The sequence below is a fragment of the Magnolia sinica genome, chromosome 6 (assembly GCF_029962835.1).
Source record: "Magnolia sinica isolate HGM2019 chromosome 6, MsV1, whole genome shotgun sequence".
NCBI classification, from domain to species: domain Eukaryota; kingdom Viridiplantae; phylum Streptophyta; class Magnoliopsida; order Magnoliales; family Magnoliaceae; genus Magnolia; species Magnolia sinica.
Window position 1 is genome coordinate 37,145,776 of NC_080578.1, and position 17,494 is coordinate 37,163,269.

Consider the following 17,494-nt stretch of genomic DNA (forward strand, 5'->3'; position numbering starts at 1 on the left):
GTGGATCTGCCAATTTTTTTATATGTGAGTGCTCTACAAATCACCAAAGAATATATTCAACTAGCCAAGGCACTCGCTCAAGGACGTCATCTTGCCCTTACCCCTTTCGTGCTCGGCTACCTTTACCATAGCATGTATGAAGCAACTACAAAAGGATTCTACCAATCTGGTGGGCTTGTTTGGCTTGTTCATATGTGGTTTTATGAATATTTTATAGAAAAATTCGTTAAATCCATCCCAACAGATATTGAATTCACTTCCTTCGACCATCGCAACATTATCTGCTACAAGATTAATTATTCTTTCACCAAATGTATGAATTTCTTTCTTTCTTTCACTCTAACAAATCTAGTCATACATTTTGTCTCTTCAAGGATAAAGAGTACGATTCGACATGGTTCACTAAAGAATATGAATAATCCAATATCGAAATGGAAAACTTCAGAGATGTGGCTTGGAAGGTGAACAAAAATGAAGATACGTTGCTTGTTTGCTTGTATATGGATGACTTGATCTTCACAGGAAATAATTTAAGTATGTTTAAGGGGTTTAAGGAATCAATGATTCGAGAATTTGAAATGATGGACATCGGCCTCATGTCATATTTCCATGGCATAGAAGTGAAGCAAATGGATGAAAGAATCTTTATCTCTCAAGAAGGTTCTCAAGAAATTCAAAATGTACAATTGTAAGTCGATAAGCACACCCGTAGAATGTGGCTTCAAATTGACAAAGTATGATAAAGAAGAAAATGTGAATTCTACACTCTTCATGAGCCTACTTGGAAGTCTTCAATAGTTCACGTGCACAAGACCGAACATTTTATATAGAGTTGTGCTTGTGAGTTGGTGCATGAAAGAACCAAAATCTTCTCACATTAAAGCGGCCATGAGGATTCTTTGATTCGTAAAAAGTACAATGAGTTATGGTTTGCTTTATTAATCATCACAAGACTTTCAACTTGCAGGTTATTTAGATAGTGATTGGGGAGGAGAAGAGAATGATAGAAAAAGCACCTCTGATTTCGTATTTTACATGGGAGATATTGCTTTTACATGGCAATCAAAGAAGTAATTGATTGTCACTCTTTCGACATGTGAAGCCGAATATGTAGCTACATCATCAGGAGTATGCCATGCGATTTGGCTAAGGAATCTGCTCAAAGATATTCAAATGCATTAAGGTAAGCCTACGAAGATTTATGTTGACAATAAGTCATTCATTGCCTTAGCAAAGAATACCGTATTTTATGAAAGGAATAAGCATATCGACACTCATTTCCACTTCATCAGAGAGCATGTAAAGAATAACGAGATTGAAATCATATTCATCAAGTCACAATATTAAATTGCTGACATTCTCACAAAACCTCTCAAAATCGACATCTTTAACAAGTTAATAATTATGCTTGGAATGGTTGATGTAAGAATATTATATTTAAGGGCGTGTTGAGAAATAAACATAAATTTTGTAAAATTATTATAATGTAGTAAACTAATAATGTAAGAGTAAAAGTTTCAAAAGAGCCACCTAAGGGCCCGTTTGGCCAGGTGGCTTAGGAGGGATTGAATGGTATTAGGGTGGATGGCATGGATTTCTAGGTAATGATGGTGTTGTCGGTGGATTGTCTGGAGATCCATGGGATTGCTATATCTCTGGATTGCTACATCCAGTCCGTTTGGCGCGCCCGGCCAATTCCGGTATTAAACCTTCTCACCCCTTCCAATCCCTCAAACCAAACACGTCCCAGGCAAATTTGAAAGGCTTAGGGTGGATTGGATGGGATTTAAAGGTAATGATGGTGTTGTCAGTGGATTGTCTTAAGATCCATGGGATTGGGATCAGATCACCGACTCTGTTTGGCACGCCAGGCCAATCCCAGGATTTGACTTCCAATCCCTTCCAATACCATCCAATCCCTTCCAATCCGACCGGCCAAACGGGCCCTAAATGACATGAGTATTTGGAGTAGAGAGAATTTCATTAAGTGTAAAGAAATGTATAGAAAAGACCCTAAGGGCCTATATATATATATATAAGAGTCTTCATTGTAATTCAACCAGTAAATAATATCTAATACAAGTAAATTTTTTCCATCCCCAAGTCTTTCCTCTTATCCCGCTTCTAGATTGCGTAGAAGAAATTTAAAAGAGTTAACGGTCCTCTTCACATACAACAAATCCACGGATCAAATACCTTGATGGCCCATCATTGGAGAGTCTGGATGACATGGCCATGTTAAGATCTGCATAACCAAGTATAAATCGCATTTCACCTGAAATGAAAATTTCATTTTCTTCTTAGCCCAAGTAAATTAACCAAAAGAATTATGAGGGAAAAGGAGAGGGTCGCATATGTTCTCGTCTATGGGCTCTACCCTGATGTGAGTACCCTACATCAATTCCGACCGTCTATATTAACGGCTCATTTTTAGGGCATGATCCCAAAAATGAAGCAGATCCAAATCTCAGGTGGATCACACCGCAGGAAATAATGGTGACTGAATGCCCACCGTTAAAAAGTTCTTGACGGCCAGCGGATTTTATTATTACGTGCAACCTGTTGATAGGATGACGTTGATGAAGGGACCAAACATAACTCTTGTGACCTTTAAAAAGTTTTTAATGGTCAATCACCCTACGTCATTAGGATCATGCCCTAAAATAAGCTTTCAAACCGGATGGACGGCATGGATGTAAGGCACATGCATCAAGGTGGGCCCACAGTCTGGGACCGAAGCCACTCCCCCGTAATGTAAAAATAAAAAAATAATAATCCATTTGCGTCACGGTCTTCTCTTTCATCACCATACATCTGTCTATCCATCCATATACATATACATAGATACATGCATATCAGAAAGAATTAGCGACGAGAATAGCCTGTCTGCACCTGGCCTTTGCCTGCTCAAGCCTCTCATTCAACGTCTCTTCCTTCACAGCAGCTCTCACCATCTCCAAATCCATCTCCATCAGTCTCAGTACTCTTCCCAGCTCCGTCACCAACCTCTCCTCCACCTCTCCTCCTTCTCTCAGCACCTCTGCCTCTTCCCTCGCTCTCTCCGATACTATCTCCCCCACCTTCGCAAGTAGCTTCGTCGATCCGTACTCCCTCCTCACCATCAGCCCCTCCAGCTTCTCCAGAAAATCCATGATCATCCACCCCTTCGGCTTCTCCAGCTTAATCTCCTTCGTCCGTTTCCACCCGATCTCGAAGTTGGGGGGCTCTGGACGGCTTAGAGTCGATGGGGATTTGGGTTTTTTCAAGACGTCGGATTTCTTTTGGGTCTCGAGCTGGGTGTTTTCTGGGGCTGGGTTTGGGTTTGGAGCGCATTTGAGGGGGTGGGGTTTTTTAAGGAGAGGAAGTTTTGGGGTTGCTTTTGACAAAAAGAGGGGCGGATTTGGCAGGAATTTGGGGTGGGGGAGGAGTTGGAAAGGGTTTGTGGGAGAAGAAGCCATGGGAGAGAAGAGGTTCTTTTTTACTTTCGTTTGGAGTTGTTTTGGAAGGGATAAGGTTCGTTATTGCCTATTGGGAAGGAAGAATGTATGGTCCTCGAGTATACTCGGGTTTTTATGGTTTTGCAATTGGGGCACATGGATTAAATGATCCAGGCCGTTGGTGTGTTTATTCTCACCATGGATGGACGGCTATGAAGAGAAATGCAGCACTTGTAATGGTACAAGGAGAAATGCTCTAGTGGGGACCGTTAAGTTATAGGGATGCGGATTGCATACTAACACCGATAGTGTACTGTGGGCCCCACCAGGACGTATGTAATTTATCCACGCCGTCCATCCATTTTTCCATACTATTTCAGATCACGAGCCCAAAAATAAGATAGAATCAGGTTTAACGTGAACCACACCACAGGAAACAATGATGATTAAATGCCCACCATTAAAAACTTATTTGGGCTAAGAAAGTTTTGCTTGAGGAGATATTGGTGTGTTGCATTCATCTATTTTGTGTGACCTAATAATCAACGGGTTGGATGGCAAATAAACATTACATTAAACCTTACAAAGTCTTAATAGTAAGCGTTCAATCACCACCCTCTTCTCATGGTGCGGTCCACTTCAGATTTGAATCCGTCTCATTCTTTTTTGTTCATATCTTAAAATAATTATTCAAAATAAATGAATAACGTGAATAAAACATATATTAAATGGTGGGGCCTATGGAGCAGCGTGGGTATGCAATCTGTATCCTAAGTTACAGCGCCCCTCGAGTCACTTCAACTATTCAATCGATGGATATGAACTGTGCATTAAATAAAAAACATTTCATCAGTAATCATGGAAAAATCACTCTGATAAGATGATCCAATTCACCCTTAAATACATATACAACATGGTGGGCCTTATAGAGCAGCGTGAGTATGCAATCCCTGTCCAAGTTTTAGTGCTCCTGGAGTCACTTCAACAGTTCAATCAATAGATATACACTGTGCATTTAAGTTCAAAAATATTTCGTCAGTAATCATGGAAAAATCACTTTGATGGGATCATCCAATTCATCCTTAAATTTCCATCCTTTATCTTTCTCCAGGTCATGAATTGGATGGCTAGGATTAGCTAGCAGAAGTGATCTTTTAGGAACATGAGCAACCCATAAGGGGACCTAGTAAATAGACAGATCAAATTATTCGTGGGACCCATTTTTGTGTAAATGATCTTCATGATCCATATTCATGGTTATTGATCATGTTTGTTTAACATTGTTGGATGTGTATCATGTTTATAATGTAACAGTGAAAGATACCTCGTTTCAACACAAAGGTCTTGGTGTTGATCCCTAGTGGGGGTGGCTAACAGTGATGTGTGAACTGACAGTGGGGTGTACTAACAAGCTTTTTAAAAAAAACATGTTTATAATGTAGCACATAAAACGTACATGGGATCTAATGAGTGGTTTAGATAACTTCTCATACCAGACCAACCCATTGAAATGCAAATAAGGGTCAGATAACTTCTCATGGAGCCATGCATGATGGAGTGGCCATTCTCTGTTTCTGTCAGCAAACAAGTTCCTCTCTTTCCATATGTTGAGCACAATGAGATCATAATTGGATCCTTTCGGGCAGTGGTGAAGGTGATCACTGTAGTCTGTTCGACCGGAAATGAGGGTCCTTCCTCTCAGACAGTCGAGAACACAGCACCCTGGATCTTAACCATTGCAGCTACCACCATCAACAGGGCCTTCCCAACAGCTATTACACTTCGAAACAATCACTCTCTTGTCAATGAAGAGTTCTCATGTGGTAATTCCCTTCTCTGAAGTGTTATCTCAGGAAACAATGGTTAAATGACAAATACTATGGAGATCCTTGCATTGGCTTTCTTCACGCTACACATGAATGACACCTGAAAATCAGGTGGGCCCACTGTGAACATTCCCTGGCCCAAAAGATTCAGCTGGTCCACTCATCAGGTGGCACGTGCATGTATGAGAAATCTGAGCAGTTAGAATATAAAAAAAAAAAAAAATGGTCAAATGGGTACATCTTCACCGTGCACAGCAGCACAAGCTACCCACTTGATGAGTAGACCAGTCTAATTCCTGGAACAAGGCATCATTGTGGGCCACACATAATGACTCGCAGTTCTCGGAGTACACGAATCCTGCACACAACACTTGTCATATTTGCATGAATCTCCTTATCATTTCTCCAGTTCAATCAAGTAACATGGATGTCTAGCAAGCATGCTCCCTTCGCCCCATGTTTGTGCAGGGTCAGTCATTGGACACCAAGATGGATGAATGTGACTAAGGACTTGTACAAGCAGATGACAGTGCCATCGGAGTGTATCAAATGCGGATAGGTAGACCTTTCTCTGAAGATGATTTTCCCTACTTTCCGGTTTATGTAACCTTGCTGAGTAAGTTGTTGAGGCCACTTGGTCAGCAGCAAGAGTTGCAGAACTGGAACTCTTAATGCCACATTAGTGGCGGGGAAGGTCATCCTCTGTTTCTCACCATCTTATGAAGCAACTTTGTATGTGCACATCACACATCGCACATCGAGTTGGTGTCATCCTCGTGTGTGGTCAAGATAATATGCTAGAAGCATGTAAAATTATCGCCTGTATTAGAGTAAATTACAAGATAAAACAGAGGTTTTGTCCACCATCAAACAGCCGAAGTAAGCAGATTCTGAGATGGTACCATAGGATTAGGCGACGTGTGTGTGGAAATGCATAATAACTGTTCTTCCTTCAGTAGGTCACCAGTCGTGTAGTTGGGCAGTGCAAAGACTGTCTCTGGGAAAGTGGCATTTTCTCTTCCAGAGGGCCTTGTTCCTTGTCTCCTGCCATGTTAAAGGTATGGTCCATCTCCAAGCCTCGACTATTCATTTTCTTTTTGTTGCTCAAAATTTCATTGGATTTTCTAGAGATAAGATAGACACTAAATGAAATGGTGGAACAAAATCAAAATGGCATCTTTAAACTTCCATTCAAGTCTAACTAGCAATGCCCTCTAATCTTGGATCAAATGCCACTTCAATGAGGTGGTGGGTGCTTTGACTCAGGAAAGTGTTCTAAATAACGAATAGCACGTATCATAACGTTCACCCCTCTGTAGCGTAGGGCGTATGCTATGTAGACTGCAGCATAAGCTATATGCAACTTCTAGATTGCTAATTAAGGTTGTGCTTGGTTGCACCAAATATTATGAAAATTTATGATATTTTGTGCCAAGTTAGACTAAACAATAATGAAACTTAAAGATATTAGGTGCAACCAAACACATCCTAAAATAATAGGAAAAATAGAGCAAAGATTAATCATAAACATAAAGACAGAACGGGAATTATTTAATACTGTTACTTATATTATTTTACTAAAATCATTGAAAGCATTATTTTATTATTTATTTATTATTATTATTATTTTACAATGATGACACCAACTCCTTGAACCCTTGACTTAGAGGTTAAGAAGCCATTACATGGAACAACCTAGTAAAGGAGAGGATCAATTGAAAAAATTAACTATTGTTTATTGCAAATAGAAAAATAACACAAATCATTAAAGCATTAATTAGTGTTAATGTTTAGAAAGAAAAAAAAATAACTAGTAGTGTAAGCGTGTACCACAGGTCACAAACGGTGTAGTCTGTGCTAATTAGCATGTAGCGTAGGCTACATGGTGACTCAAGCTATTTTAATAGCCGATGTAGTGTGAAGGCTAAGCTACCTATGTCACATGAGCTCCATGCTACAAAGCATAAGCTATGTAAAACACTTTCACCCTTCTCCTTGTATCAAGATTTCTCACCTTTTTTTATGTAATGTGTTTCTTTTCTAATATAGTTCTCTCCGAAAAATTTAGGAGGCTTCAATAGCTTGTCCTCTTTAGTTTATAAAGCAAAGCATAATATCTCAAGCACTTTGAATGGTAAAAATGATGTCCTGGTTTTGAAGAATCCATGATTGCCCCCAAATTCCTGCTAATGGAAAGATATCTAAACTGGATTCAATTAAGGGGAATCAAATACAAGGCAGTTGATTAATGCATATAAATTAGCCTAAACGGTGATTATTTTAGTAAGTACTGATTTGGGGAGCATTTAGTGGAAAACAACTCCAGAAATTGGTTTTAGGGTGTTTTTGGAAGCTTTCCTTTTGTGGCAGATGGGATGTGCTCTACCAAATATCCCATTCACAATCAGAGGAAGAAAAAGATGTACAATTAAAACCAGCATAGCTGCAGTTCCTGTTTCCAAAGCCACCAAAAACAATTCATGAATTGGTTCCACCAAAAAGCAGAAGTAAAAAAATATACATTTTCAGGGATATACGAATGAACCTGACAGATTGAGAAAATTTTCAAAAACGAAAAATAAAAATAAACCTCACATATTGAGAGTGTTCAATATACCATAATGAGATTATGGGTGATGGTCTTTTAAACAATTATCATATCACATAGAAAATGTTGTCGCCTACTGCATGCTAAAACAATACAAGTATTGTCGGCTATTGTTGGCTAATGCAAAAGCAAGTTTATCCGGAAATTGTCTTAATTATCAAAATTTCATGATTACCTCTGGTCTTCCTGTTGCTTTTCATATTATTGATGAATGTCTCTGGCAGCCTGACATATCTGCACCTGGTGTCAACATCTTAGCTGCATATCCACCATCCAACGATCCGAAGAACAGTGATGAGTTTGTCATGCTATCACGTACCTCAATGGCTTGTCTGCATGTGGCAGAAATAGCTACCCTTATGAAATGCATCAACAAAGATTGATCTCTGCAGCACTAAAATCAGCAATCATCACCACCGGTGAGTAACAGTTACTTGGATTACGTTTTCTCAAAGTGCACTATTCTACCTCTTTCAAATTGATGTTCTTACAAAATGCAGCCTCTCGATCTGGCAAAGATGGGAAGATGACAGTGGCAGAGGATGGTACTTGCAACCCAGCAGACCCTTTTGACATCAGCAGTGGTCTTGTAAACCCCAGCAGAGCAGCAAATCCAGGGCTTACTTATGATATGAGCATTGGGAACAACATTTAATTCCTTTGTTCAATGGGCTAAAACGATGCTGCCCTTAGCGGTTTAACCAATAAGCCAACATTCTGCAAGAAGAACAGCCATCCAGTGGTACTGGATCTAAACCTCCCTTCCATTTTCATCCCCAACCTTAAAACAACCATGACAATCTCAAGCACCGTAAAAAAATGCCGGCCCCACTAACTCAGATCTTGTCCTTCAATTCATCCACCACCAGTTTTCCCTTCAAAGTAATCTTCACTTCTACAGGCAAGGTGCATCGAGATTACTCATTCAGAAGTCCCGTAGCTGTTTGTGCTGTCAAATAATCCTACGCAGACATGTAGAACTGTCTGGAAATTAGGCTACATTAAATAATGAGAAATAACGATATGTAATATCAAGCCTGCATCAGCGATTTCAAAAAATGGAAATGGTTCTTTGGATAGGACTAGATCTCCGACATTTTCCTAATAATTTGTGTATCTACTAACAAACATAAAGATGTACAGTTTACTAAAGCAATATACAAATTCAAGAGCATAATACAGGCCAAGACAACAAGGACTGGAAATAGCCACAAATGAATAATATTAATCATTGAGGGGGACAAAACTGGAGGTTTATGAGTCATACATAAGGCAGGCACTCAAATCAGTGCAGAAGGAACATCCCTAAAATTTCTTCTTTTTTTTTTTCCTCAATGCAGGTTTACTTAGCAAGTCATAGAAGGAAATTTCAGATGCAATAAGCTCTTCAAATCCATAATGACAGCATCAAGTAGGGGTTCGTTCAGATGAACATCTGATAAGGAAAATTGCCACCTCTAATGTGATAGTAAACATATCATTTTCTATCATGTGAAGGGATGGAATTCCATTGTTTCCACTGGATTATCGGGGGTGCCAAACACACCACAGAATCCAACACGTGATTACATAGGTATTATGTTCATGGTTTTAGCAAGATAACCAGGCCATCCAAACAAGTTATATATAACTGAAGGACAAGGAAAGAGTTCATCCTGTTACCTTAATCAGCAGGTGAAGTTGCCATTCTTCACATCAACACACCCCAAAAAAAAAGGATCAATCCACCAAACATCACAGGAAAATCAAGACTTCATTATTTTGGCACGTTCCCTTCTGATCATACCCCCCAAACCAAAGCCTGCATCAATAATCTTTGTCTCGCGTTTCCAATCTCCGTTCCCAAACATACGAACAATCTCCTCCACTTCCATTCCATCCTCGTCACAAATCCTCGGCACAATCACCACCCATGTATCCAGATGTGGGGCCACACCGTGCCTCAGCATCTCCGAAAGCACATGGAAAGCTTCCTCAATCTTACCCACATTGCAAAAGCCTTTAACAAGCTTATGAAAAGCTGAGAAGTGTGGCGACAAGCCTCTCGCAATCATCACCTCCATATAACCCTTCGCCTCGTCAAGCATCCCATGATCACACAATCCATTCACCAGTGTACTAAAAGACACTAAATTTGGAATGCACCCATTTGACGGCATTTCTTCAAGAACCTTGCATGCATCAAGAGGGCGACCCTCCCTACAAAAACCCAAAATCACCGTGTTATAATGGATGATATCTGGGTTGCATCCTTTCACCTTCATCCTACAAAGGAGCTTATATGCCTCTCTCAACTTCTTCTTCCTACACAAGCTATTCAACAGCGTCGTGTAGCTCAGTGCATCTGGGACAAAACCCTTATTGAGCATATCTTCAAGCAGGTCAGAAGCAGTATTCACCTGGCTCTTACGGCACAGCCCCTGCATCAGAATCCGATACGATTCCACATCAGGGACAAGGTCATGCTTGTGCATTTGATTGAACAGGGAGTAGGCGACGCTCAATCTGCCGTTGAAGCAGAAAGCACGCATGAGGATGTTGTAGGACCTGGTGTTGATGGCGATCCCGTGGCGGGCCGCGGACTTGAAGAGGGAGAGGGCAGCAGGGAGGAGACGGGGGCGTTCGGCGAGGACGAGGAGGAGGCGATTAAAGTGTTTGGCGCGGGGCTTGCAGTTGAAATCATGGAGCATGGAATCGAAGATCTGGAGGGATTTGGAGGGGAGGCCAGCGTCGGCGTAGATCTGGAAAAGGGAGGAGAATAGGCCTGGGGCGACGGAGGGGAGGCGTTGGGAGCGGAGCGAGCGAAGGAGAGAATCGGAGAGGGAGAAATGGCGGGAGCGAGCGAGCTTGAGGATTAGGGTATGGTAGGAAGGGTAGGAATGGCGGAAATTCGGTTGGAGGGAGGCGAGATCGAAGATTTCCTTGGCAAGGAGTGGGTCGGGTTGGGCAGCGATGAGCTTTTGGATGCGGGCAGGGGACCCGATTGGGGATTGGAGAGGGAGGTGGGTTTGTTGTGGTTGTTGTTGGGAAGAGGATGATAGCGATTTAAGAGAGGAGAGAAGGCTGTTGGGGAGGAACGGGTATAGAGTTTTGCAGTGAGTGAAAAATGGCGGAGGCATTTCTCTTTCGTTGTTCTTTTTTTTAATCTATAATGAAGAAGGGGTGTGGTGAGTGGGTGTGACTGAAAGCTCCCGGCGAGGAATGGATCGGTTTAATTCGGTAGGTGCTCGCGGGCGAAACGGATTTGCTGCTCCCCTTGCCACCAGCCCGGTGGCTGATGGTCGGTGCTCTGTGGGCCCACCATGATGTATTTGTTTCATCCGTTCCGTTCATCCATTTTTAGATCATTTTAGGGCTTGATCAAAAAACTTTTAAGGATAAAAATCTCATATGGACCACACCACAGGAAAACAATAGTAATTGGATATCCACCATTAAATTCCTCCTAAGACCCATTATACTGTTTATTTGATATCCAATATGTTGATTAGGTCATACAGGCCCAGATCGAGGGAAAAAACAATGATCAGCTTGATCCAAAACTTTAATGGCCCCTGAAAGGTTTTTAATGGTTGACCATCATTTAACATTGTTCCTGTAACGTGGCTCACTTGAGATTGAGATATACCTTATTTTTGGTCTCACACCATAAAATAATTGTAAAAAAAAAGATGGACACCATGGATGAAACACATAATCATTTTGGGGTACACAGAGCACCGACCACCAGCTATTGGCCGTTAGTTCTGTGGTTGGATATTGATGTGACCTCATCAAGTTCTATGAACCCTCCCATCATGTATGCGTGATATCAAAACCGTCCATCTATTCAAAGAGATCATTTTAAGTATTGAACCAAAGAACAAAACAGATCCAAAAATTGAGGCAGATCCAAAGCTCGAGTTGATCCCACTAAAGAAATTAGTGGGACAGCTACGTACACCGTTCAAAACTTCTTAAAGGCTACAAAAGTTTCGGATGAAGCTGATATTTGTACTTTCACTCAATCTCTCTATGTTAACTTATTGAATAAATTGGATCTAAAAAATAAATTATTGTGGGCCTTAGAAATGTTTCAACGGTGGTGTCACTGCCCACTGTTTTCTGTGGTGGGTCTACTTGAGCTTTAGATTTACCTTATTATTTAGCTCATGTCATGAAATGATCTCTCCAAATGGATGGTGGACGGTATGGATACAGCACATATATCATGCTTGGCCCACAGAGCTTTGTGACGTCACTTCAGTAGTGATTTGGCGGCGATGAAGATTGCATGCTACACTGCCTCGCACTCGACTGTATTATGTGGGCCCGACATGACGTATGGGAACGAACTGATATTCGACTTCATCCGGGATTCTTCGCATAAAAACATGTGTGTGACTTAACATTGGTGAGATGACCTGGGACGAGATGCATCTCAGGCGGTCCTAGAAATAATTGATAATGCCAGGTCAACGGAACCAGGGTTCGATCAAACTGATACTTACTATATTACCGAAACCCCTCGTTACACCACTTCGATAAAACCGGCTTCAGCTAATTCAAAAAACCTTAAAAATCAAGATGGACTGAATGATCTATAAATGATTAATGAACCAGATTGGCAAGCCACAACTTAATAGTATCAGATATTAGTTAATGTTCAGGTTGTCTAAAACTTCAGTTGTGCACAGCTTTAATTAGATTACATTGGCTAAACTATAAAGACATCGAAAATCCAAATGGATTGGGCGGAAAGGAAAACACCCCAAAGACAATCACCGAATTCAATTAGTGAAAGCTTAATTCAATAAAGAACAGATCGTGGCCATTCATCTTGACTCCATAGAATCCTAAAATTCATTGTACATAACAACTACAACGTAGAAAAGGACAAAGTAGACAACCAGTCGTTCAAAAGAACCTCTCCTAGCACAGGTCATCATCACCTGTCCAGAAAGAAAAAAGAAAAAAAACAAAAAACAAAAATAAATAGAAAGAGCACGTATATCCTACAACCAATTCCTTAAAGGGCCGATTGAAGGCTTATATGAACAACATGACAACGAGCCTTAAGGAAGGCAACTAGAGTAATCAGAGAGTCAGAGGGATGAGGTGGAGAGGAAATGTGAGAAAGGGTTTTAAGGTTTTTGGGGTTGCAGATGATACATGTAGTGTCCGTTTTAGGTTTCAGAGTGTCTGAAAATTCCCACTGCACCAAAAATCTACCCAATTCGAGAGATGAAAAATAGTCATCGGAGACGAGTAAAGTTGAAATTAAAGATATTCGCCTGTCCTTTTTGCCAAAAGAGTGTGGGGTCTCCCTATTTTATTCTCACATCTTAAATCAACTTTTATTTCAATCCACACATTTCAAACACATCAAGAGCACATACTCACTTTTTTTTTAATATATTTTATTATGCAATACTCCATTTTGTCTTTAAACCCTACGAAGTAAAGCTGAATGTCGTTTATTTTCTGTTTTGCCTGTCCAGACTTTTTAACTCCGTGGAGCGGGTTGGATATAATAATGCTAAAAAGAATTTGAATAAAAAAATAGTTAAAAGCAGTGACTCAAGTGGTGTAGGTAGAAAATGATGCTTAACTCCTTCATTTTCTATCACCGAGTCCCTTATTCGAAATCTACGATTGTAGATCAACTGTATGAGTCACTTGAATTAAAGAATCTTATAATTCCTCAACCTTTAAGTGATTTTATGGTTTCTAGCCGACCGTAAATTCTAAGTTTCATTTGACCTACATCATTTAACGTAAGACAACTCTAAATTAATTGCTCATTTACATCTGAATCAATATGTGGGATTCCGGTCTCTTGTAACATTGCTCGTGCACACACGTGTCCCAACCCACACTGTTGATAGACCGTTCATCACGCCCTAGTATACCCAACAACCCCATTAAAGTGATTTGTATTGGATGCCTTCAAAATCCATGTCATGTCGATCGTGTCATCCCTATGGTTGCAATGGTGAAAACTATGCATCAATCTGATGCTCTGTTAGTGAGATACAACTTATCGAATCCGTGGCCTAAACTACGTATCTCGTAACACAACTAATCTTTATTATGTTAGGCCCATTGGACTTGAGCCCATGTGAGCTTAAAAGCACACTTTCTAGAATATAAAAATTATCATGAGATAAGACAAACACTATATGACAAATGAAGAACTAGTGCATATGAGACAATGCACTATGAGACAAAAATGGGTTCTACTCTAAAATACATCATTAGTTATTTCCACATGCCTTAGAAACTAATCACGGCCCATATCCACCTCATCCTACACATGCATCCAATGCATGCCTTGTTTTATGCCACGTTACTTCATATAATTAATTAAAACACTCCACTTCATCATCTATCATGCATCACTTATAACTCACAATCCTTAAATATCCATTAGCCAATGCATGCCTGGATTTCATCCACCTTATTCAATGCATGCTTAGCACCATCCATTCACTACTCATAGCATACGTCACCTTCCACCTTACTTTTAGCACCAATTAGACCCTATAAAATTACCACATCATCTTGTCACCTCAACCTCATTCTGTATAAAAGAGTATGAGCTCTCTTACACTTATACTTTTGCTACACTTAGAAAATTTTAAAATTTTTAGAAAGATAGTGAAAGAGAGAGAGAGTGGGGCTAAGGTGTGGCCCACCATCAAACCTAGAGGGAGTGGACAACTCATCATCATCTAGCCGTCCATTCATTTAAGGTGAGTCTATACTCCCTCCTTCCATCCTCCTCATCCTCCTCTTTCTTTCTTTCTTTTGTATTTTCTTGATGTATGTGGGGCCCACTCGCGTGGGGCCCTTGTGTGCATATATGGATGGTCATGGTGGTTAGAAAGGTAGCCCACATCGGTATAGTCTACCAAGATGAACAGTATATCTACCTTTCACATGTAATCCCATTTTTCTATTTGGAAATAAACTTGTAAATTTTGTATAAAATTAACTGTGTTAAGATCTAAAAAAAAAACTTAGCGGTAACATGTATCAAACTATAAGGTAACTTTGAACCAAATTTCGTGCCTATCTGACAATCCAATCTCCTGTAGCATCAATTTTACTTAACCGCTATCCAACAGCATACATATGATCCCAATTTATCAAAATGGACCCATTTTTATTCCCTTTATTAAACATAATACAAATATATATTCCTTTGGGTTCTTAGTAAATCGAAGTAGCTTTCCAATGGCATATAATATGCCTCGATCGGAATTCGGACAACTGAGATCTTGGACTCGTGCAAAAATATATTTTGTAGCTTATTGTGGCCACACATTTTATGGGCCGTATATGTGATTCCAACTGTAAGATCTATTTGATATTTTTCCTTAGCTTACTTAAGTTATTTAATAACTATATGTACGGTCCCTGTAGTTAGATTTTTTGTTGACGAAATTTAGAAAATTCTGGACTGACGGATACTTACACAAGGATAAATCTTGAATTATTATATGTGGTATAGATGGATCCAAGATCCTGTATGGTTGGAAATCTATATTTCTACTGAATGATGTATTTCAAAACTATTCGTTGGCTTAGATTTTCCAACTGAGAATTCGATCATAGAGATTTGATCAACACATTTCATGTGCTACTTGATGTATATGTTATATGCATTTTGTCTATAACATTAATCCTCTATTGTTGACCCACTTAGGAGTGGGACCACTTGTGATTTATGTGTTTTATTAGTTCATCCAATTTAGACAATCATGTGCATTGATGTATCTTATCTATGCTTTTCCAGCGTGTAGGCTCCAATCGCCATTGGATCTATTTCCATTCTTTGACATTTTTCTGTTTACTGAAAAATTTTCGAAGTACCTTATTATATTGCATGTAGGCCTCTTTGACTCCTCGTGGTGGGCCCCATGCTTTGTACCAAAGGTTCCCACCATGGGAGATGTTTATTTGACATGTCTGAGTATTAGGATGTCCCACCACATCATCAGGAATGACCCCTAAGTGTTTGAGAAGTGGGCCTAAAGTTGGGACAAATCCATTCTTGAAACTGCATGTCTAATTTTTCAAGTTTTGGACTGATTTTGGGCCCTAGTGGTGGACCCCATGCACAAGATGTGTGGGGGCCATTACTTGAAATTTTTAACCTATACCAATAAATAAATAAATAATATTTTACTTGGGACAAAGCGGACCCTACATGATCTGGAAGCAGATCTCAAAATGAGGCCAGTCACAGTTAATGTAGAAAATTCTCCGCAGAAAATTGAAATGCCCACATTTGGCCTTGTGCCAAAATTTATGTTTGCGCAACCAGTAGGTCCCACCTTATGAGTTTTGAAGTCATGCCTATAGGTAGCCCCATGTGATTGTGGGACGTACTTAAAATTGGGTCAAAACTATTTATGAACTATATTTCTTGCACAGTTTCTCCAAGTACCCATGTTTGGGCCATCACTGTAAATTGTACACATTCAACCAATGAGGCCCGCCTTATGATTTTTAAAGCCTATACATATAGTTACCAGATTACTATTTCCTTTCACTATATGTGGGCTCCACATGATCATAAAATTGACTCAAAATTGGCAAAGAACCACTTTTTCACAAAAGATCTGTTTAACATAAAATTTATGTGGGGCCACACCAGTGGGGTCCACCTCCTTCGTAAGGCATTTAATGCAGCATCTAAACCCTAAAAATGAACTCTTAGGTGTTGGTGGTCACAAAACCTTAAGCGGGGCATCTAGTGTGTGCCGTGTTGTATGGGCCTTCCGATTGCCTAGTGAGGCCCACCTTGCACACTATGTAAGCCTAACATTTTCTGATGATGTGGGACATGAGATGGGCAGTCTTGTTGCCCATTTGTTTCTCCCAAGTTATATGAGGCCTTGGACTTATCCAAATAAAGCAAATCTAAGGCATAGTTGGACCCAATAGCAAAGGAAACACTTGGGAGTAGGAAGCTAATCATTGTAAACCTTCTTAGGCCCGTTAGGCAAGCTAATTGCCTAGTGGGGAGCATGACTTACACACTACCACTTTTCAGTTGGGATATACTTAATGGGGCCCATTTACATTATATGAGTTGTAACAGATGAGCTTTCTTATTTTACTTATGCATGAGGTTTGTGAGGCCCAACAAGATGTACAGTTCGTACAATGTTGACATGTGGGTTTTATGTTTGAAATCGTAATTTATTTTCTAGTTGATGATGGAATTTGTGGGCCCATATAGTTATGGAATTCGATCCACACTATTGAAAGCATTGTGGTTGGAACTTTATTCCTTTAAGTTGGCCCAGTGGTTCACCATGTGGGACTCACACTTGAGCTATAGGACTGCATGCCTTGCACGTAGTATAAGGTCAATATGGGAGTCATACCTTGGTGGGATGCACCTATTGAGAGTTGAAATGATGATACATGTGTGGTAACATAATGATGAGGATGGTGAATTGTTGGTTGAAATGATAAATATGATCTAATTAATGGTGATTATGGTAGGGTTAATATCAATTATGGTGATAATTTAATAGACGATAAATTGATGGCATATGCATTGATGATGGATGAGTAGTTGTTTGTGGTAGTTATGACATTGCTTATATTAGTAATGAAGTAGAAGT

General features: G+C 40.0%; 3 protein-coding genes and 1 long non-coding RNA gene across 5 annotated transcripts; 1 reads left to right on the forward strand and 3 right to left on the reverse strand.

Annotated features, from left to right (window-relative positions):
- The first annotated feature begins 431 nt into the window (after positions 1–431).
- Positions 432–1,074, forward strand: LOC131249597 (uncharacterized mitochondrial protein AtMg00810-like). Its single transcript, XM_058250397.1, has 2 exons — positions 432–660; positions 968–1,074. Exons 1-2 carry the CDS (start codon positions 432–434, stop codon positions 1,072–1,074), a joined length of 336 nt encoding a protein of 111 aa, XP_058106380.1.
- A 1,719-nt stretch (positions 1,075–2,793) lies between these two features.
- LOC131248664 (protein CHLORORESPIRATORY REDUCTION 41, chloroplastic) lies at positions 2,794–4,231 on the reverse strand. Its single transcript, XM_058249047.1, has one exon. It carries the CDS (start codon positions 3,456–3,458, stop codon positions 2,856–2,858), a length of 603 nt encoding a protein of 200 aa, XP_058105030.1. The 5' UTR covers positions 3,459–4,231; the 3' UTR covers positions 2,794–2,855.
- A 1,074-nt stretch (positions 4,232–5,305) lies between these two features.
- LOC131248665 (uncharacterized) lies at positions 5,306–8,703 on the reverse strand. The gene is made up of 2 exons (XR_009172330.1): positions 8,047–8,703; positions 5,306–6,387 (listed from the first exon to the last, which is right to left on the reverse strand). It is a non-coding gene; the product is annotated as an uncharacterized LOC131248665 (long non-coding RNA).
- A 1-nt stretch (position 8,704) lies between these two features.
- On the reverse strand, positions 8,705–11,029 carry LOC131248660 (pentatricopeptide repeat-containing protein At4g01400, mitochondrial-like). Of its 2 annotated transcripts, none has more exons than XM_058249044.1 (2): positions 9,534–11,029; positions 8,705–8,833 (listed from the first exon to the last, which is right to left on the reverse strand). In XM_058249044.1, exon 1 carries the CDS (start codon positions 10,988–10,990, stop codon positions 9,617–9,619), a length of 1,374 nt encoding a protein of 457 aa, XP_058105027.1. In that variant the 5' UTR covers positions 10,991–11,029; the 3' UTR covers positions 8,705–8,833; positions 9,534–9,616. The 2 variants fall into 2 exon arrangements, with proteins under 2 accessions (XP_058105027.1, XP_058105026.1); XM_058249043.1 differs by having other exon boundaries at positions 8,711–8,851.
- Between the last annotated feature and the right edge of the window lie 6,465 nt (positions 11,030–17,494).